Below are 22,074 nucleotides of genomic sequence, written 5' to 3' on the forward strand. Positions count from 1 at the left end.
AGGAGAAGGGGAGAGGGAATATCCGCACTCTGTGTATTTTGTACCTTGCCAACTATTTATTGAGGACCCCCCTTGACTCATATCGGGTCTTCTTCCTTGAGGGGCAGATTTCACAGGGCTGAGAGGAAGGGCAGAGAAAGCCCGGTGTCTCCTGGGAGCCGCTCTCGGACTTTGCAGTGTGCAGAGTCACCAGGAATTTGTTAGGACGTAGACCCGTTCCGGTCCTGGAGCTCCCCCCTGTCCGCTGGACGGAGCCTCCCAGGCAGCTCTCCCGGGGCCCTCAGCCCACGCTCCCATCTGCCCCAGCCTGCGCGGCCCACTGGTCCTGGGGCACAGAAGAACCGCAGACCCGCCTCAGACCCTAAGGCGAGCCTGACTTGTTTCTCACCTGTAGCTTTCCCAGTGCGTGAACAGCGACTCCAGGCAGCCACACACAGGTGTGAGTGAGGCCCTGGGAACTCGCTGGTTTTAAGCGATATTGGTTCTTTTTGTAAATCTACCCAGAAATGCTAAAGTTAAAATATTCTCCTAAGTAGTTGGGCCCACCGTCGGGATTATTAGGTACGAACTGTTCAGAATATCCATTTTGGAGGGCCTCCGCACAAATGATTATTTTAGTATTCGAATTGAGGCTTCGAGCAGTAGTGATTAAGCCTTCTTTCCCACATGAGAGAGTAGACCTGTTGTCGGGGCCAGATCTTGGCCCTTGTCATCCGCTCATTAGAGGAATCGTTCCCTTGCATATATCTCCATGACAAGGCGACAGGCCTCAATATTATATAAAGTTGACGTCATCCCTGTAAGTGAAGAAAAAGAGGAGCCAAACACAGTCCTGTTTAATAAAACTCCATTATTATCTAATCTGCGAAGCAATTCCTGTCACGTCAGGTTCTCTCGGAGAAATGAGATGCCAGTTTTGAGTGAAGATCAGTAATGTTTGTTGGGCTCATTCGGATTAGCTCGGAACTAGTTTTGTTTGCACAGTGGTTAGTAAAAACTGCAGGAAATTTTGCATGACCCATCCAGAGGCTGATAAAGTAGGACAGTGCTCAACGCCCCACCACGGTATCCTCAGCGCCCTCGTGCAAGCTGTTGGTCGGGATAGTTTGGTAAGAAAGGAGAAGCTGTAAAGTGGAAATACAGCCTCTCAGCCCCAGAAAAATGGAACCAGAACTAACAGGTCTTCCAGTTTCTAAGGAATACAGAGCTGGCCTTTTGGAACATAGAACAGGCCATACCTGGGAGGCCATCCTGACAATCCACACCCTTAGGACCTAGGGGGTGGCAGGCTGGTGAGACCAGGAGCCGCCAGCGGACACTGGCTTCCAACAGGAATGGTGGCAGAAGGCCTTTGCCTGGTGTCACCCAGTCTGCGTGGGTGTGAGTGCTCGAGGTGGAGTCAGGCTGGGACTCACAGAAGGGGGCGCAAGGAAGGGGCCACGGCAGCAGGCGAGAAAGAGCCACAGGGCCACTTTGACCGCCATTCCTCTGCCCCGAGAGTAGGCCACAGGATTGGTGTTCAGTGATCATACTTTGTCAGAGAGCAAACACAGATACATCAGTGGAGTCTTGCAAGAACCCCGTACATGTAGGAGGGAAGCCAGATGTCCTCTTTTAGAGGAGAATACCGAGTCCTCAGAGGCCCCAGCTGGCGACGAGGCCTCCTAAACCTTAGTTGAGTCCGTCCGGCAGAGAAAGCTGCTTGCTTACGGCCTTCTTGGTCTCCCGTGCCGCGCTGGGTACTGGGACGCACCGAGGCGCCCGTGGACGGACCGAGGGTCCCCACTGTCCTCCGTGATGGCCTCCGTCCTTCTACTCTGGAGGACAGAGAGTTTCTTCTTGGGGCCCCAGGCTGCCCCTTGCTGTCCTCCAGTTCCTCATTTTCCCACCTTCCCCCTGCAGCGTGACTACTGGTGGTTGAAGCTCCAAATCAGTGAGCTTGGCAACGAGGCAGAGCTGACCGGGCCGGAGACCCCCCAGACGGGTGGGCCTTTCCACCTTGTGGGGAATAGCCAACCATCATGTGGAGGGAAATAGGACATTTTTGCCAGGAATTTGATTTGGTGATCAAGGGATTGGATCCCATTTTGAATGGAATAAAAATCCCATCAAAGCAGAGCGAGCTTTAGCACTAGAGTGACGAAATGTCTCCAGGTCCAGGGGGGAAAAGCTAAAGTATACTTCTACACTATATTAGCTGCATTTGCAACGTTTAGGTATTTTTATTCCCTGCAGCAAGTGGAACGCGGTTGTGTGCCGCTAGCTCTGTGCAAGGAAAGGCAAAGAAGCGGTTTCAGTGTCAGGGACCAGATACACCTCCGAAGGGCCATCACCGGTTGGCTGGGTATTATAGAGGCATCAACCTGGACAGCTAATGTCCCACGCCCGTGTCGAATCGAATAAGGATTGGGCTTTTTACATCCCTTTTTATTCTTAGATAATGCCTAGCATTTCATGACCAACATTATGACCATAATTTCCCTTCTTTTTTTTTTTTTTTTTTTGAGATTTGATTTATTTATTCATGAGAGAAGACACAGGGAGAGAGAGAGGCAGAGACACAGACAGAGGGAGAAGCAGGCTCCATGCAGGGAGCCCGACACGGGACTCGATCCCAGGACCCCAGGGTCACGCCCTGGGCTGAAGGCGGCGCTAAACTGCTCAGCCACCCGGGCTGCCCATAATTTCCCTTTCTAACAGCATTTTTCTTAGGCCTCTGAGACCTTGTGGCAACCTAATTTAATGGTAACGTGGTTTAAAACACAGGTAAAGGTCTATGCAATTCTTGGGGTGGAATCTTCCCCAAGACTGGGATCTGTAGGTCCCAGAGGATGTGGTCACTGTCCTGGCTCTTGGTTTTCCTCTTCAGACCTTAGCACGTGTAAGACATTTGTTACGAGCATCTTCGAAGCCTTTTGGTAAAGAAAGGGGCTGTTCATGAATTTGGACCTTTCCGTCCTTATCAGGTAAATTGCGTGTAGAGTGAGGAAAGGAAGTGGAATTCTCACACTCATCCTCTTCTGGGTTTGGGGAAGGACAGCAAGCCTTCTCTCTTCGAATCTCAGATTTAGGAGCATTTCTCATTGTAGAGAGTTATTAGGATACAGGGGAAGAGATGTCTTTTCCATTTCTAATTGAGCTAAGTGCATAACAGATCACAGAATTAGAAATGAGGGTTTGCAGAGAGGCTAGAGTCTTATCAGAGGGGAGGTGATATATACCGTGTGGCCGTTAGTCGCTGGCCTCTGGGTCAGGCCAGGCGCATCTGAGCCCGCCCTCGGCTAATGGCTGTGTAGGCCTTGGCAGGACTCTTCATCTCTCTGATCATCGGTATTCTCATCTCTAAAATAAAGATAATATTGGAAAGAGAAACCCTCAAAGATGATCAAAAACCGTAAATTATAAAACGCATGTAAAATAATCAGCATGAGCCTTAAGGGCTAGGAAGTGCCGGTTAACAAAAAATTATTCTTGTTAACAAAAAATCATGGTGATTTGAAAATCAGGCTTTTGGCTCAGAGTCCTATTTCTCTCTGAATATAGCATTTTGAATGGAAATCGAGCCACGTGAACCTACTCCCTCTATTTGTATTCAACATGGGTTTCCTGAGCTCCGTCCATATACCAGACTGTATAGGCACTTGGGATGCAAGGGTGGCTGGGACGACAGTCGCTGACTACACGGAACGGGCTCGATGCCTCAGAATGGGGTAAAGGGGCGACCGCGTGCCGGGCTGACTGAAACTGGGGGTCTCCGTGGAGGGGCCGCTCTTGGTTTGGATCTCGGGGGATGAACAGGCTCTCGTAGTTCTCAGGATCAGTACCGTGTTCTCAGGAAATTGCAGGGGGACCGAAGGGCAGTGGCTAAGGTGAACTTGCACCTTAGCCAGTGAATCAGCCAGGTGTTGCTGGTCGGGATAGCGCGTGCTCCCAGGCAGGATCCCTGAGTTCAGGTCCAGCCTGGCTGCGATCAGGGGTTCCTGCGGCGGCACATCCTCCCCGGCTCCCTTGGTGTGAGCTGACCCAGGTGTCCCGTACCTGGAAGACCTCGTGTGTGTGGATTACTCCCAAGCCTTTTCTGGCGCCTGGAGGTTTGGGAGGCTGATGACTATGAGTCATGTCCGCACCCCCGCCCCCGACCCTCAGGAGGTGGAAGAGGGCCCAGGTTGACATTTGGGCAGATGTTAGCTTATGTCTGAAACATCTGTTTCTATGAAAAGGACAAAGGCTTCTCCACCCTTTTTCCTGAAGGAGCATCAGACGCAGGACCGACATCCAGGCACACAGGGCCCCGTGCTTGGATGTGCCCCACGCTTGGGCTACTGTTGTGTGCCGTCACCATCTTGTCATCATGCTGCCTTATATTTTCATTTGTCATCAGGACCCCCAGATCACGTATCTGCCTTACAAGACATATGTTCCCTCTAGGGCTGGTGAGAAAGGAAATGAGGCCATCCCTAGTGAGTGTAGGCTTTGCAGATGGTGGGTCCTGGTAGTTGTGAAAGTGAGGGTGTTGTGCACCGGTAAGAGCACTCGCAGTGCAATACGTGGAGCTCTCAGCCGTGAGATAATAGCCGGGTTTGAAATGCTTTCTAGTATAAATGCCGCACTGATGTCAGATGAAACACGAATGTAAGAAGAAGGTGTCTCCTATTCTTTATAACCCTTAATCTGTGAACCTGGAGAGGTTCTCTTACCTCGTTTTTAACTGCAAGGTGGTTACACGGTGAATCCTTAAATCAAGAAGTCCCTGAGCAGCTTTATTACAAAGCTTGGAATCCAGCATTCATCACGGTGCTCCACGCTCCTGTGCTGGAATATGAACAGTATTGGAGCCCCATAAATTATGTATTTGTTGCCGAATGTTGCTGCCAGCCCAGAGAGGCAAAGCAGTTCCTTCTGTGGCTTATTTTGGTTTTACAGGATCACTGATGCATATCAAGATGCCTTAACAAATGAAATGCATTTGGAATCCCAGGGTTATGAGTCTGCTCGACTAGATAGAGCTTCCTTCTTGCCCTTGAAAGGCAGAAGGGTGGCACTCTGTACTTGACGACGTGTGAAGTGACAACCGAGGGAGGGAGGACAACAGAGTACCTGTCGGAGACTTTATATTAGTCATTAACTAATAAAGGAGCGAGATGGTACAGCCGATTGAGAGGAACATCCAGAGAGCGGACGTGTGCGTAGGCAGGGGAGAGTGGAAGTGAGTGCGGCCTAGGTCGATCCACCTCTCCTTGGGGGGCACAGCGGAGGGGACTCCTGGCACCTTCACCAGGAAGGCGCGTTTGCGATCCTACCAGGGATACAGAGTCATACAATAGCAGGGTTAGGTCGCTGCCAGGTGAGGGCCCTGTAGCCAGGTCGCTCAGGAGGGCTGCCAGGTGACACCTGATCCTCCAGTGAAGGTGCCAGAGCTTTTGGTCCATCTCCTTCTTTCACCGCGTCTGCCTGATAGTCCTTCCCCCGTCCTCTCCGGTAGGACAGTGATCTCAGAGGTTATTCTTGACCACAGAAGAAGGTTGGTCTCGTAAGGTTCGGCCTAATGGTGGACGTTGTGTGGTGTGAGTGTTAATCATACAGGTGTTCTTGGCTCGCTTGGCAAGTGTAGAGCCACACGGTGTCAACCGCTGTCAGGGCCACACGTCCGCTCCTGCCTGGAAGTGTTTATAAGGAATCCTGGATCAGGCTTTTCAAAGCCTCTGCTGTTTGCTATACCAAGCCTCGGAGACCAAGCCCCGAATGTTCTCCGCCATATGTCACCCATAGTACTTAGGCCTTGGTTGACCTCCTCGAGGTTTCCAACATTGGCCAGGAGCCTGGCCTGGTCGTTTCCTTACCACCGATAAGGCCAGGACCCTGCACACCCGATACGAGGCCGGTTTTCCTAGGAGGGCTTTGTAGCCACTGGTTCCACAGGTTCGAGCGGCTCGTCATATCTGACTCAATGAGCATCGTTCTCTAATATGACGTTCTAGGTAAGGACTTGGTCGCCCGACCATATCCTGTGGCTAGGTGCTAACAGCATATGAAATAAATATATTGCCATTAAAATTAAGGGGATTCAGTATTACTTTCTGGATTCTGGAGGAATCATTGAAAGCTGGGCATCATTTTTTAATGTTTCTATTTAGCTTATAAAAGCAGAGTTTACAAGATTGTAGGTTAGAGAGAGGATAAAAAGTAGGAGAAAAGGCACCTCCCATATCCAGAAAACAGAAGATTAAAACGTCAACATTATAAATTGTAAAATAAAATTTTAAAAAATCTAAAACAACGTCATCAGTATTCCCAAATAACTACAGTAAAATGTCCCTCCTCGGTGCATCCAGGCCTGTGTACTTAATTCTTATTCTGCTGATTCTTGGTTTAGCAGTCTGCGTTCACAAAGCCATCTGCATCCAGACTAAAAAGAATCCAGAAATCCAAGGAAATCTTGACTCAGTCCACACGCACAGCTTGAAACTACCTAAGCAATGTCATTTCTGTAGCCTTTGCCGGAGTGTCTATCCTTTGAAAGATCAGTATTTTCAGATACTTGGTACATTTAAGTCCTTTTCCTTGAGACTCTGAGGTTGTCCTCTCTGGCCTGTAGCTTATAGCAGAGCCCTCAGGCAAGCATCAGAGTACAACAGAAATTGTCTATAGATTATAAAGACTTCAGTGGTTAGGTTTTTTTTACTGTGACAAATAGTGATCATAATGAAGGAGAACAAAATTCTCTATGGAGACAGCCTGTGTAACGGTGTCCTGAGAGATCTGATCAGTAGTCCCCTGGAGGGGAAAGCATAGTGTAGACAATGAGAGCTCTGATAAACCTCCAGGGTCGTCCCACAAAATATGCAACCTCAAAAATACTTACTTAATAAAATTTTATCTATACCGACTTGACCTAGGGAAGGCCGAGCATGTCTTCTGATAACTGTTCCCATGAAACTCTTAAAATAGCAACACAGCAAACAAATACAGCTATTTCTAGCATCTCTCTTTTCATAGGGCAAAGGAGTATGTGTTTACAATTCCCAAGGATCCCTCTAGGAAATCTCAGAGATAGTTGGAGGTGTAAGAAGTATCCTAATTTCTTTATTCTGTTTTTTCAAAATATAGGGTACGGCCTAGGAAGGCAAAATCAAGAGTTGTCAAAGGTGGTGTGGGGACTTGAACCGAGTCAATATAAAGCTCTGAAAGTAATGTGGTGACACACAGAATCTGTGCTAGCGAGGCAGATTTTATGGAAGGTGAAGAGCATTCTTTTGCAGTGTAGTCAAAGGCATTAATCCGTAAGGCAAGGAAGCGAGCCAACAAAGCTGAGGGAACTGTGCCAAGATTTTAATGCATTTTATAGCCCCTTTTCCAGACTCGAGTATTATAAACCAAAGCAAATAAAATTCACTTTCCAAGTCTTGTCCTTCATTTTTCTCTCCTATTCTAGAACAAATTTCTACTTGACTTCAGAACTGCCTTTCCCATCCATAGTCTCTCAAAAACGTACAATGGAGTTTTCCAGAGGCTGTGTGACGAGTGGTATCAGAACAAATGCAGAAAGAGATGAGTATCTGCCTCTCGTCTGTTAAGCCAGACATTAGAAAGACTTGCAGAAATGTTAATGTCATTTTTGTCATCAGAATTTGTCACTTTGGGAAATACAGTTAATTTCCACCAAATATACGTTATTTATATTAAAATAGAATGGATTTATCATTGCAATTTTCAAATTAATATTTTTTTAAGTTCTCAGATTTGATTTCAAATACAATAAGTATTAGTAGTTATTTCTTATTTAAACCAAAGCTCTTCGGTGTCTTTAAATAAGTTTTAAGAAGGTAAAGGGGTCCTGAAATGGAAAAGTTTGAGAACCATAGCTTTTAAGACAAAACTACCCTGGTTTCTCTTTTAAAAACAAAAGCCTTAAATGCATAGTTGTATCTTGTTTCCATTATTGCCTTTGGCATAGTCTAAACCACCCATTTTAGATATAATTAACCAGAGTAACTAACTTATATTTCATAGAGAAAATTGGGAGGAGGGAGGATGTGGATAAGTGAGAACTGTCTGCCACATACAAGCATTTTAGTAGATTGGCAAAGCTCGTGAACGCCTAACAACAGAAATCTCCGCTGCAGTCCACACCACTTGCACGTCTCCGTAAGGCAGCAGAAACGATCGTGTTCACTGGTGTGACTCGGCTAAGTTACAGCCTCTCTGTAAACGTAGAAGGTAGCGGGCGGGGGGTGCTCAGTGGTTGAGCCTCTGCCTCTGGCTCAGGCCGTGACCCCGGGGTCCTGGGATCGAGTCCCATGTCGAGCTCCTTGCATGCAGCCTGCTTCTCCCTCGGCCTGTGTCTCTCTCTCTGTGTCTCTCGTGAATAAATAAAATCTTTTTTTAAAAAAATGAATGAATTTATATGAGCACTTGTTTATCTTTAAGCCAAACAGAACAAGTTCTTATAATTTAGAAAGGATTAAAATCTTAAAAAAAAAGAAGAAATTAAAAAATTAAAAACAAAGAGCAGGGTGATGTGATTTACTGAGGCCGTCTGGCAGTAGGCTGGCGCTCCGGACTCGAGAGGGGAAGGCCTTACTGAACTGCAGTCGCGGACACCAAGCTTTCACTGCTTTGGTCGCACAACCCCGGATGCAGGGCAGGAGACTCGAAAGCACACAGGTCACCAGTCTGGGTTGCAAGGGGCTGTCCCCCTTCCCCATGGGCTCAGAACTCTTCATCGATTTGAGCTCAGGACAGAAAAATTAACAGAATCACCCAAGAAGCCCTATCCCCTGCTCCCTCGCCCCCTGGGCCGCGTCTGGAACCTTCTGTTGGTGATCCCCAAGGTGTCACACCCTGGAACCCAACCCTCCGTGGTGGCTGCCACCCAGGGGGGAGTAATTCGTCAGCTGTGTATGAACTAGAAAGAAAAATAAAGCACAAAATGGGGCTCGGGGGCAGCGGGTGCTGACGGCCTCCGCGGCGGCCCCTAACCCAGCTTTCTCCTGCAGCGACAAGGTCCAGGCCCTGTCCTACGCGCAGCACACGCGGCAGCTCATCTCGTGTGGCGGAGACGGCGGGATCGTGGTGTGGAACATGGACGTGGAGCGGCAGGAGGTAGGCCCCCGCGGGTCCAGACCCAGAGCGCCCGGCCTCCCCTCCCGCGCAGCTCTTCCTTCTCTCGCGACTAAACCGCGGGGGACGCCTGTTGTGTCAGAGAACTAAATAGTCTAGTGTCCAGGGAAATTCCGTCTTCCCCTCACCCCTCGCGGGGTGGCAAGTAACGTTCACGAAATAGTGACTTCGTAAGAATTTTGACCGAGACTAAGGGGTTTAGACCGAATCTGTTGCTCCATCACAACCAAAGTTCGGGTCAGAGAGAGGGAACCAGCTGTTTTCAGGTGATTATCCCTTAACGTGCCCCGGGGACACGGAAAACTCCAGGGTGTTACGTCAGCCAGGGAATGGTGGCGAATGCGTGAGAAACGGTACCTGACGAAGTAAGAGCCCTTGGCTTGATATTACTAGAAATATCAGAAATAACTATTTTTGTGCCTCTTATGAGTCACACTCTAAACCGTTCTCCAGGTGTACATACGTACCCTGCCATTTTCAAGGCTACATTTAACTTTTCCCACAGCATTCTGTTCGTGTGAGTTTTCTTTTCTCATCTTTGAGCGTCGTAACCACGGCTGTGTTTACCGAGTATCCCCTTGACGGGGACTTTGAAGTTAACCATGATCTCACTTCCCTAGAATTATGCTGGGAGAACCTTCCCTTTGACGGTTCGGTCCGGTCCGTATTCATCCATCTAATGTGTTTCCGCGCAGGATGCAAGAGTTAGAAAAGCAACACTTTAAAAAGACAAAAGCAATTTCCCAGCTTCTTTCCATGTCCTCACCCCAATCTCCTTTCAGGAGAGTCGTCACCGTATCCACCCTGTAATGCCTTTCAAATGCCAGTAATTAAATGCTTAAGAAGATTAAGGCCTGACTTGCTCAGACCATAAATCCGTGGGAGTTCTATTAGTAACTAATTAAAATGATCATTACTGTTAGGAAGTGGGGTATTGTAGGATTTTGCTTTTGAAAGTATCGCTTGGCCCCCTCGGGATAAAGGCAGGGAAATCGGTACAGCGCACGTTGGCCTCGCCAGCCAGGCCGTGGGCCCGTGGATTCTGCACAACAGCCCGCTGTGGGTGACGCAGTCAGCCCTCCTCTGTCCCAGCGTCTTCCCAGGCCGCCGGACCAGCCCAGGAGCGGGGGCACCGCCCCGCTCTTCTCCCCTGGTGCCCGCAGCCCCTGCCCCTGATGACAGAGGCCCAAGGGAGGGTAGTGACGGGCTTTCCAGAGACGAAGCAGGAGGATGATGGGCAGTATGTTGAGGCGTCTTGCTTAAATTATGCCCGTTGACCTGCAGATACGGGCACTTGCAACTCGTTGGCTATCTAGAATCTTCCTGTGCAGGGGATTCAATGATCCGCATGGGGTGGAGAGACGGTCACAGCCGTTTTTTGCAAGTGTCATGTTCTATGAGGCTAATTCCCCTGAGGTGTATGTGTGGGGAGCTCCTGGGTCACCGGAGGTGCAGTGCTCACCCCAGGAGACCGGAGCCCTGAGAAGAAGCGCTCCCTGTGCCGGTAGACTTTCTGGAAGAAAAAGTACAGGAGAGGACTGTCGAAGCCTGTTCGACGGTGTGAATGATGGGATCACGGTTGCTGTGAGCTCCACGTCAGTGCTGGGTGTGCAGGAGGGGGCGACGGTTGTTGGCTGACTTTCCCAGCGGGGAGGCTGTGGAAGGACGTAGCGCCGGAGGATTGACGGGCCCTGGCTGTGCTCTGAGCAGGACAGGAAGCACCGCGACCAAGGCAAGGTGAAGAGGAGAGCGCCTGTGTGCTGGCGCTCGGGAGCAGCAGGGGCAGCGGGAGCCACGGTGGCCGCGGGCGGCCCGGAGGCTCAACAGGTGTTTATATCGTTAACGAAATCCATTTTTCCTAAAACTGAATCATTCTGTAGGAGCATATGTAACACATGCTGGGTGTAGCAGGGTCACAGAGGGCTGCTTGACGGGTAGGAAAGGCGTCGGCCACTCCCAGTGCCGCCACCCCGGGAGCAGCACCTGTCACGTGTTGGCAAAAACCCTTCCTATGGTTTTCTCTGCAAATACACGTGGGCAGGGTTTGTTTTTTAGGTTTTTGTTTTTTGGGGTCTTTTGGGCAAAAATGAGGTCATACTGCATGTGCGGATTTCTTTTTTTTTCCCCCTTGCCCAATCCTTTCCCTTTCCCCTCTTCATAGCCACCCACAGTGATGCCTTTGGTGTATGTCCTGAGCCTATATGTATCCTTATAAAAGGTGTAGCGTGTGTGTGTGACAGTTTCCTGTGAATCCTTCTGATTTTCCTGCATCGTAAGTGTGTTGAAAAATCACAAGCACAGATACGTCTTTAAGGGATAAAATGTTTTTCCTGAAAACTCTGTTATTTTGTTAAAGCTGTCCTTAAACCGCTTAGAGCTTGAAAATCACAAAGCAAATCAAGGCTTGCTTCTTAAGGACTCTTTGGTTTTAACAAAATAGGCCAAGAATCGGAACTCTTCAGATGTCACCTCTTTACTCTTCTTTTTTGGGACAAGGTGTCGCCTTAGGTTCATTTCTGCTTGTAGGTAGGAGAATAGGCTAAGTCCCCCCGTCTGTTCTGCAAGGTCTTCACAAAGGGACGGAGCCGAGAAAAGCTGTGCTGACGTCTGTTGAATCTCAGACAGAGGGGCTGACCTGTGTTTCCACATTTCTCGGTGTGCGCTTGGGGTCTGTTACAGTGAGCATCCCGTGGATCCAGTTGGGGTCCCTGGAACTCACTTTTGAGAGACCCTGGGGCTGGATATATTTTCCCGGGTTCCTTGGGTCCAGTGATACGTGCAAAGACCGTGCGTCTGCCACGCGATGACTGTGCGGAGCTGAGCTTGGACCCCGGGGCGCACGGGCAGGAGCGTAGTCTCGGAAGGTTTACAAGGAAGTGCTTTAAGCTTAACTCATCCTTTTAAACCCATGCAACACTGTGAACAGGCGCAGAGTGGGGTGAGGTCCACGAGGCAGGGGCGGAGTCTGCACCTCGCTGGGCCCTGCGGAGAGCGGGAGCGGGCAGGCCTCCCTGTGGGCGCCCGCGGGTGCTTCCAGCCGCCCAGGCAGCCTTCCGCCGCAGGCAGGAGGTGCAGTTGTAACGCTGATGATGTCATAAGCAGCCGGAGCAAATAGGATCGCACACGCCCCAAGAACACGATACCAGGTCAGCCTGGCTGTCGGGCCTCTGCGCCGTGGGCCCCCGCCCGCCCCGCGCCCTTCCCCCTCCTGGCCCCCTGCCTCTGCTTCTCGGGCCTTTGGGCTTCTGCTTATTTAAACCATCGATGTCACTGATATTTCCTTGTTTAGTCCTGCCCGATCAGGGGGAGCTCCACGACGGTAGAGATCCTGTTGCCCACGCGCCCCCACCCCCCAGGGCGCAGCACACGGTGGGCGTTCAGTGACTGACTGAGAAGTCCCGCCTCTGTTCCTTGCGAACACCTGTCGGTCCTTAACGTTCCTCAGCATCGATGGCTCTGTGTCCCGCCACTTCTCAGTGTGGCCTGTCGTGTGCTTCACCCCACCAGACCCCGGAGTGGCTGGACAGTGATTCCTGCCAGAAGTGTGATCAGCCTTTCTTCTGGAACTTCAAGCAAATGTGGGACAGTAAGAAAATTGGCCTGAGACAGGTGGGTGATAGGGATCCCTCGTCAAGGTGGGACAGAGTGGGACCAGCCCGCCTGCGGGCGTGGAAGAGCCGTGCGCCTCCAGAGTGGGGCCAGAGTCCGTTACTGCCCGGGTCGCTCTGCGGCGGCATGACCCTCCTCCCCCCATGTGCACCGCGGCTCATTCCTCCTGGTTTCGGTGTCTGGAGGGACTTGTTCCAAGGGCTTAAGGGATAGGGTTTTAGAATTCTAGCGGCATCTCCAGAAATACACCTTCCATCAGAGGGGCCTGCTCAGTTCACGGTGCTAGCGAACCATGAGATTACAGGAGCGGTGTTTATTTCCTCTGATGACTTCACTTTCCCTCCTGCCACAGATTGAACGGGGTTCCCTTCACGCTCCCTCGTCCGGCGGCGTCTTCCCTGGGGGCGGCCCTTCCTCACTACGCTCAGCTCCCAGATAACCTGACCAGGGCGGTCCTCTAGGGTTCACAGGAGCGACAGCTGGGAAGGACCTGGAATGGGCAGTAGGGGCCGGGGTGGGGAGGCGGGGGTGGGGGGCCGTGGTGACACAAGCAGAGGTGTCCCAGCAGCTCTGCATTTGCACAGAGAGCCCCAGGGGACACCTGTGTTCCCTCGGTCTCCCGGGCGCCCTTCGTCTGACCTCCTGCCCTGAATGCCGTCCAGCGCGCCTGGAGCCACAGCAGGCCCTGTGCTCTCTCCCTGCAGCACCACTGCCGCAAGTGTGGGAAGGCCGTCTGTGGCAAGTGCAGCTCCAAGCGCTCCTCTATCCCCCTGATGGGCTTCGAGTTCGAAGTGCGGGTCTGCGACAGCTGCCACGAGGCCATCACTGACGAGGAGTGAGTGCCGGCGGTGCCACGTCAGGGTTGGGGGGGATGTGGTCGGGAGGCCGCACTCAGCAGCGCCCCACTTCCTCTGGTTTCAAATACAGACCGTGCGGGTGGCAAGGCCTGCTTTCTGCCAAGAGGTACATGTCCTCTCGTGCGACAGGGAAGCAGAGTCCGCACGGAGGATTCCTGTGCTCTGTGCTCTTCTCCACCGCGGGGGACGTGCACTGCAAACCCTCCCATCCCTTCATTCCCTTGAGGGTTGCTCGGGACTGCAGGAACCCAGGCTGCACTTTCCAGCCCAAGTTCATATTTTTTTTAAGATTTTATTTCCATATTTATTAGAGAGAGAGAGAGAGCGTGCGTGTGCACATGTCCAAGCAGGGGGAGCAGCAGGCAGAGGCAGAGGGAGAAGCAGGCTCCCCACCGAGCAGGGGGCCCAATGTGGGGCTCCATCCCAGGACCCGGGGTCACGACCTGAGCCGAGGGCCGACACTCAACCGTGGAGCCCCCGGGTGCCCCCACCAAGCTGGTATTCTTACGGGGCTAAGTCAGCCCACGGGCTCCACAGGCTGCATTTCTCAGGAGGAGCTAAGCCACTTTCCCCAGGAGCCCAGTACTTCCGGCTGCTCCATCGTAGTCTTGTGGTCTTGTCTTGCCGATGACCTACGACCTCAGCTGGCTGCGCGGCCGTGGGCCCTGGGGCGCACGTGGAAGGGTGCATCTGCGTGACCCCCTCAATGCCGCGAATGGCCGACTGCCCCAAACGTAAGCAGAGCACTCAGCAGCAAGTTCCCCTTTTAACGAACGACGGCAGGATCTCCCAGGAAGCTCGTCCGCCCGATTCTGTGAAGATTTGCTAAGGAGAAGTTTGTAGGCTCCCCCACCTCGTATATCGTAGAAGCGTTTCAAGTGCGAGGTGGGTGTCTTGGAACAGCATGTAAGTAGGAATGTAGTTAAGATGCACCACAGGAAGTCAGCGTTTAAAGGAAAGTCCTGGCAATTAATAAGCCAAAGCATCCTCTTAACGGATAACCCTAATTTATGTGTTTTTTCATTCTTACTTATCCATAGCAAATATAAATTAAGATGCCCTTGCACCAGCAAGCATTTATGTTCATTGATTATTTTCCGCTCATCATATGTGTTGAAATTAATAAGAGAGTTCTTCGTATTAAATTAGAGAGCTTGCAAGAGACTTGTGAGATATTGTAAATTAATTATTCATGTTGTAGATAAAGACACAGACCCAGAGAGCCTAAGCAACTGCACGTTAAGCTCAAATCTTGAATTCTAAATGTTTTAAAGTGATCGTCTTAGGATCCTGAAGATCTGTTCTGCAGACCTAGCCCCGGGCCACCACTGGCTTCGGAGAGCCCCTGCAGAGGGGCCTGATGGCGGACCTGGCACCTCCTCCCCCGGGTCCCCGTCTCTTCTGCGCCCCCGGCATCGCCTCCTGACCACCAGGCAGGTGGTGGACCACAAGCCTTCTCACCAAAAAAAATTGCATCATTTTAAAAATACTAATGTTTGCTTATGGACTATTTGACTCGTTCAAGTGTTGGAATGCCCTGGAAAGAGTAAGCCTGCAGCTGCCCCAGGGAGATGAGGAGAAGGCACGGGCTGCTCGTCAGCGGGGATGGTGACAGTATCTGAGGCTTTGTAACAGCTGTGCTCTTGGGTTTTTTTTTTTTAAATAGGCACAGGTAGCTGTTCTCCCAGAGGGTCCTTCTGAGACTTGGCAAAAGCACGGAGGTGTTTATTTTAGGACTCGTCAAAGACAGAGATGGAGGTTTTCATAGACTCTTATCAGGGCAGCTAGTGGTCCCAAGACTTGGGGGAGCGTCGTCATCTCTTTCCCATTTCGGAGAAGACAGGAATCCTTTTCACTTTTTAAAACAAAAAGGGGCTCCTGGGTGGCTCCGTCGGTTAAGGGTCCAGCTCCTGGTTTCGGCTCAGGCTGTGATCTCAGGGTGGTGGGATCCAGCGCCCTGTCGGGCTCCAGGGTCAGCGTGGAGTCCGCTTGAGATTCTCCCCCCCACCCCACCCCCCAACCCTCCACCCCCGCTCTCCCTGCTCTCTCGCTCCCTCTCCCCCACTCTCCCGCACTGTCTCTCCCACTCTCTCCCTCTGTCTCTCTCTCCCCCCCTTCTCTCTCTCTCTCCCCTCCTTCTCTCTCTCTCTCTCTCTCTCTCTCTCAGATACGTAAGTCCTGGAGCCCACGTGGGGCGGGTGTGGGGGGAGGGAGGGAGGGAGGCCACCACCTCCGACACTGTCTTCTCTCCTTCCTGTGCGGCCCCTCATCGCTCGACGGCCTTGTTCCCGCAGACGCGCGCCCACGGCCACCTTCCACGACAGTAAGCATAACATCGTGCACGTGCACTTCGATGCCACCCGAGGGTGGTTGCTGACTTCTGGAACAGACAAGGTTATCAAGGTGCGTCCCTGGGTCTTGCAGCCTCGGCTCCATGAAGTGTGTGGGACTGCAGCGTCATGAGGCCCATGCACAGGAGCACACCGAGGGCACACGTGCCTCCTGGCCAGGGACACCGCCATCTACTGAGACACACGCGGGCTTCCCGGTGCCTAACGTGGGTCACATGTGGAACAGACAAGTGGGTAGAGGCCAGGATGGGGGAGAGGCCAGGATGGAGGGAGAGGCCTGGATAGGGGAGAGGCCGGGATGGAGGGGAGGTGAGGATGGGGTAGAGGCCGGGATGGAGAGAGAGGCCTGGGATGGAGGGAGAGGCCGGGATAGGGGAGAGGCCGGGATGGGGGAGAGGCCGGGATGGCCACGAGAGCTGGGCCGTGGGAAGGAAGCGGCTCGGCGCAGAGAGGACTGGCAGGGGCGAGTACCAGCTGGTGTCTGCCGGGTGAGGGCGCTGACCCAGAGGTGCGGAGCCAGCCGCGGGGATGTGGTGCCGCTGCAGGGCCAGGACAGGAGGCCCGCCAGTGACAGCACTGCTGCCCGGGCACCTCCGGCCCCTTCTGGGAGCAGCAACAGGCGCGGTGGTTGAACCCGGAGGCCGCCGTGACTTCCAGCAAGTGCAGCGTAAACCCTGGGAGCCTCGGCTCCTCTGTTTTTGAAAATAGGACCCGTGGGGAGACTGGGTGAGAGGATGGGGCGGCCGCGCTGCAGGAGAAGCTGTGTCCCCAGCGCCACCGAGTCGCCGCTCATGCCCGCCTGTCTCTCCGCAGCTGTGGGACATGACCCCTGTCGTGTCGTGACGGCCCTGCAGGCGTCCGAAGGCCGAGCTTACTCTTCAGCCGTCACCGGAACCCACACCTTCCCGGGGCTGCGAGTGGACGCGGAGGCGCTCGGAGCCGCGGCCTGGCGGGCGTGTGTGCATGGCCCCGGCGACGGGCCTCTACAGCCTGTCCCCACAATAAGACGGAAGATAGTTTTTGGCAAACGGTGCGCGGCCCAGCTGTGCTGCCTTGTTGCGAGCATCTGAGAACCGCATGGGCTGAGCGCGGCCCGTCTCCCTCCCCTCGGCTGTGGCCCCGCTGCTGGAGGCTCTGCGGCCTCGCGGCGTCTGTCGGCTCTGGTGAGGGAGCCTCCCGCCTCGGCCCGCCCAGCTCTGTGGGCAGCGTCTCCCCCCCCCCCCCCCCCCCCCCCGCACCCTCACCTGCGGTCGCCCGCGTGTTGCTGTCCACTCTCTCCCCAGCGTGTCCTCAGCTTCCACACACGCCTCCTCCACCGCGGGATGCGGGGGCCCTTGGTGGGGGTTTCCACTGACTCCCTGAATCACCCGAGGAGCGATCCCCTTGGGTGCCCGCCTCGGCCTCCGCCCTTGCCCCCCCACCCCCACCTCGCGGGAGCACGTGACCACCTTGGAGCCCCAGCTCTGGGGCCTGGGTCGTTGTCGCCCGGTTGGAGGCTCCCAGCCTCGGAGGCTCCCAGTGTGGTTCACGGGCTCTTCCCCGAGCGCCACACTCCTAACGCGGCAAAGCAAGAACCCAAACCCCAGGGCCTCCTGAAAGCAGCGCCTGTAAGCTGTGTCCCCGGCGACAGCCCCTTGAACGTGAACGCGCTCCCTACCCGGGCCGCGCCCTGCCATGCCCCGCGCCGTCTCTAAACCTAGAGATCTAAACATTCTCCTTCGTGTGCTTTAGCAGAACGCTTGGCACGCTTTCTTACTACACCGGTGTGATCCGAGACGTGAAAGGTACCGAGTCCGACGGCTCAGACTCTTCTGGTTGGGAATTATTATTATTTTTTTAAAGAGGGCTTTAAAAAGTGACCCCAAAGAATTCTAATTTTAAGGAAATCCAACCAAACTTGATCAAGTGAAACACGCGTGTGCGTAGTGGACCCACCTCGAGATGTTGAGGTCCGTTTTAGAAATGTCGTTTCCACCTGGAGAGAGACTTGCTTAGCTGCAGCGTGTGCCGTGAGCCCTGGACACGTCGCACCTGTCGGGGCCGTCGGGGTCACGGAGTCCTTGAGCATCCCCGGGCTGAATAAAGGCCAGTCACTTGCCCTTCACTGTCCAAGCGTCCACGTGATCTGTTCCCTTCGATTTTGACAGTTTCTTGGTGTTGGAAATGCTCCCTGTTTCTTTCTTTTCTTTCTTTTTTTTTCTCGAAAGCCATTTCCCCCCTCGTGGTTACTAATCCCCTTCCTTTCCAACCTGGGAGAAGCCCTGCGCGCCGTGCCAGGCCGCCGGACTCCCGTTCTCCGAGGACCCGGGACGCTGAGTGGCACCCCCGGGCCGCGTGGCCACAGCGCTGGGGAGCAGGCTCCGGCCGCAGCCGCTCGCGGGAGCACACTGGAAGCTGGTACACGCGCGTACACACGCACGGAAGCAGTCCGAGCCGCCTCCCCGGGCCCTCCCGTGCTCCTTGCGGGCCCCGAGTCAGAGCCGTTAGGACTAACCCAAGCCTTCCCCGCGCGGTGGTGAGAGCTCCATGAGGGAGTGAAACGTAAAACACTCAAATATCCTGGACTCCGAGCTGCTTGCCAAGCCGACCGTCGTGGGGAACCACGTGTTGGGTCACAGAAACGAGTGGGGCTCTCCGTCCCCGGGTGGTGGAGGGGGTCTGTGTGCGGAGAGGGGGACGGGCAGCGCAGCCGCACGGCGGTGCCCAGCGAGCCTGCCGTGGACCCCAGGTGGGTGCAGGGGAGCTCAGGGCACTCTGGGTCCCCGGGTCCACCGTGGGCGCCCTGGGCTGCCACCCTGCGCCCCGCTGCAGCACCCACCCGCCAGCACGCAGAGCCCCTCAGAGTCGGAGCCACCGGACGCCTCATCGGGGAGGGGAGCCGCGGCCAAACCCCCGGGTGCCTCTTAGTGTCCACGGCTCCGCCCCCTTCTCCGTCCCCATCCCTGCGGGTGCTCGGATTCCTGAAGGACTTTGCGAGCCAACCGTGCTCGCTCCTACAGTGAACCCGGAGCTGGACGACGGGCGTCCCCGCCGTGTCTGTGACTCACGGGGCGGAGCGCGGGTGGCGGGTCTTCGCGCGTGTTCTGGGCGGGCCTCCCGCCCACGGTGGCTGCCAGCGCCCGCGTGCCCGTTGGAATCGCACCTCGCGGGGATTCTGCTCGGTTACTTCAGCACTTCTGACAGGTTCGGCGAAGCGGCCACACGGCACCTGCCGCGCCCACGCTTGTTCTTCCTTGGTTTGCCTTTCCCTAGTTCACTCGCACGTGAGTGATCTTGATCTCACTCGCTAGGGTGTGTGGCCTGGGGTGAAGCCAGCGCCTGCCAGAGCAGCCTCGCGCCTCCTATGCCACCAGCAGACGTCACTGGAAGAGCCGATGCGCACGCGGGTGGGGAAACGGCCACCCTCGGGCGCAGTGCACCTGCTGGGCGCCCGCCACGGGCCGGCGTGGATCTGGGCTGGGCAGAGGCCCCCGGGCCGGGGCACGGGTCATGTCGGCACCGGGGGTCCACGCAGGGACAGGAGTGTGCCCGGGGCCTCCCCGGGAGCCCCGCACACGGGGCCCGTCCCTGAGCGGGAAAGAGCTGGGAGCCGAGGGTTGGAGGTGTCACGGGGGCGAGTCCGGCAGGGGAGTGACGAGGTGTGCAGAGGACACAGGGGTTGGGCTGCTGCCACCACAGGGTGGGCATGACCTGGGGCGGGGGCAGCTCCCCGTGGGCCGCGAGGGGGCCGCTGGTGGAGAGTCAGGCCTCCCGCAGCCGCCGCGGCTGGGCCGGTACCTGGGGTTGGTTGTCTCCCCTTTGGGGAGACCCTGTGCTCCTCGGAAGATGACCCGCGGCAGCTACGTGTGGAGCTCCCTGGAGGCACAGCCCCTCCCCGGCTGTGTCTGGGCTCAGGCTGCCGCGTGGACCTGGCCGGGAGCACTCATGCCCCAGCCTCGTGTCACCGTGTCACTGCGCGCCCCTCCCCCCACTCCTCCTGGCAGGTGCCGCCTCCTCTGCTCAGAGGCCTGCAAAGTGCCAGGCAGCCCCCCGCGACCAGGCCTGCCCCCCGGGGCGTCCAGCACCCCCCCCATGACCCGGCCCTGCCCCCGGGGCATCCAGCACCCCCCCACTTGCCCCTGCCCCACAGGGTATCCAGCATCCCCCCCCCAGGTCTGGCACGGTCTAGGCCCCGCCGTTTTCTCCCCGAGCCGTTTCCCCTGAGCGCCCAGGTACTGGACGCCCGTGACCTGCTTCAGGGACACCCACGTTGGGCTCCGCACCCGGGAACCACATACAGAGCAGCCCTCGGGCCTCTGAGTTTGTCACCTTGCCCTCCCTCCCTCAGGGCCTCCACCGAGCGGCCTTTAGGTCCGACGCTCACAAGCAGCCGCTAAGTGCAGAGGCGGCGGGAAGCGGACGGGGTCCCTCCCTTGGGTTTCCGGGGGGCGGGGGCGCAGCCGAGCAGGGCCTGGCCAGGTGCTCACCTTGTGTTTTTAAGATTGTGCTCATTAAAAAAAAATAAAAATAAAAATAAAAACGATCGTGTTCCTTAGAGGGAGGCAGGCTCCCCGCCGAGGAGGGACCCTGACCACCCCAGGAGCCGGGACCACGGCCGAGCCCCAGAGCCCACGATGACGCCCCGGGGCCCCTTCCAGCCCAGCACCGGCTGCGGTTGTGCCCCAAGACCCCGGGGGGAGGGGAGGAAGCCCGGGGCTGCCGCTGGTGGCCGAGTCACACGCGGCATCTGCCCCTGGCCTTGGTCTCCCCTGGTGCTCAGGGCACCCGAGGGGTGAGCGGTGGTACCGAGGGCAGCGCGTCCTGCCCACACGTTTCCCGGTGGATGCGACAGCAGCCTTGGGTCAGCAGCGTCCCCGCGTGCGCCGCGGCCCGAGCACGTGTGTCGCGGCCGCCGAGTCTCTTCGACGCCGGTGCCGTGCTTTTCACGTGACTTTGTTTTCATCATTTTGCAAAAGAAAATGTTCATATGCAGAGTACAGAGCTGTCAGGACCTGCCCCGGGGAGGTGCTGGCCCTGCGGTCGCCTGCCTCCCGGCGCCTGTTGCTGTGCCGTCTCCTCCTCTGTGCCATGAGGCTCCCCGAGGGTCGGGTGCAGGAGGCCTCAGGCCCCGAGCTGGGACATCTCCCAGGCCAGGGCGCCGCAGAGGCCACCGCGCGGCCAGGCTCCCTGCCAGCAGGGCCCGCCCGCCGGACCCCGCAGACTCCTGGCTGCCGATGTGAGGTCCCAGCAGGAATGTGCCACCACGCTAAGGCGTCCGGCTCCACGTCCACAGGCCACTGGGTGTCACGTGCCCTTGAGCTCTGCGCCCGGCCTACCTCCCCTCACAGCGCAGCCCTTGCCACGTCGGCAGCCGCGCTCCGCACCGTGTGGTCTCCATGGTTCAGGATACATCCCTGTGGACCCTCCCTGCAGCCGCGGCCCTGGCCCTGTCGCCGTCCAGCATCCCTGCACTGGCTGCCTGGCCCAAGGGACCCGCCTGGACCCACAGGGACCCGCCTGGACCCACAGGGACCTGCCTGGACCCACGGGAGCTGCCTGGACCCATGAGGTCTGGGGCCCCTTGGCACGGCCGTGACCACGCAGCCCTGCCTACTTGGTGTCTCACGTGGGCCTGCCCCGCCTGAGCTCAGAGACTTGCCAAGGGGGAGAAGGCACGGAGGGGACCCCAGAGGAGCAGGCCTGAGGGCCCAGCTGCCCGCACCCCGGGTCCCAGCTGCTCCAGCGTAAACAGGCCGCGGCGTCCTCCCCAGGAGGAGCTGAAGCGCTTTTCTGGCCACGAGTGTCCGGCCAGCTCCCCGAGCCCCTTCCCAGGGACCCTCCGGAGTCCTTCCAGGCCCAAGAGCACCAAAACAGTAATTATCCGCTAAAAGAATAACCTGAAAATAGGGGCGCCTGCGGGGGGCCGGGGGCTCAGGGGTGGAGCGTCGGCCTCAGCTAGGGCCATGACCCTGGGTCCCGGGATCGAGTCCCGCGTCCGGCTCCCCGAGGAGCCTGCTCCTTCCTCAACCTTGTGTCCCCGCCTCTCTATATTGCTCAGGAATAAACACATAAAATCTTTTAAAAATAAAAGTAAAATATAAGAGTTGGAATCAGGAGAATCCCAGGGACACTTGGTGACTTACCCGGGTTCCCAGCAA

General features: G+C 55.5%; 1 protein-coding gene across 4 annotated transcripts in view; it reads left to right on the forward strand.

Moving 5' to 3' along the window:
* Positions 1–18,041, forward strand: part of WDFY2 (WD repeat and FYVE domain containing 2) — a 169,316-nt gene extending 151,275 nt beyond the window's left edge. For all 4 annotated transcript variants that reach the window (XM_077855843.1, XM_077855841.1, XM_077855844.1 and 1 more), the window contains 5 exons: positions 8,997–9,102; positions 12,628–12,729; positions 13,434–13,564; positions 15,881–15,989; positions 16,751–18,041. In XM_077855843.1, coding sequence (XP_077711969.1) covers positions 8,997–9,102; positions 12,628–12,729; positions 13,434–13,564; positions 15,881–15,989; positions 16,751–16,780 — 478 coding nt within the window. In that variant the 3' untranslated portion in view covers positions 16,781–18,041. The remainder of the gene's footprint in view (positions 1–8,996; positions 9,103–12,627; positions 12,730–13,433; positions 13,565–15,880; positions 15,990–16,750) is intronic.
* Positions 18,042–22,074: the final 4,033 nt, after the last annotated feature.

Source organism: Canis aureus, chromosome 17, assembly GCF_053574225.1.
Source record: "Canis aureus isolate CA01 chromosome 17, VMU_Caureus_v.1.0, whole genome shotgun sequence".
NCBI lineage: Eukaryota > Metazoa > Chordata > Mammalia > Carnivora > Canidae > Canis > Canis aureus.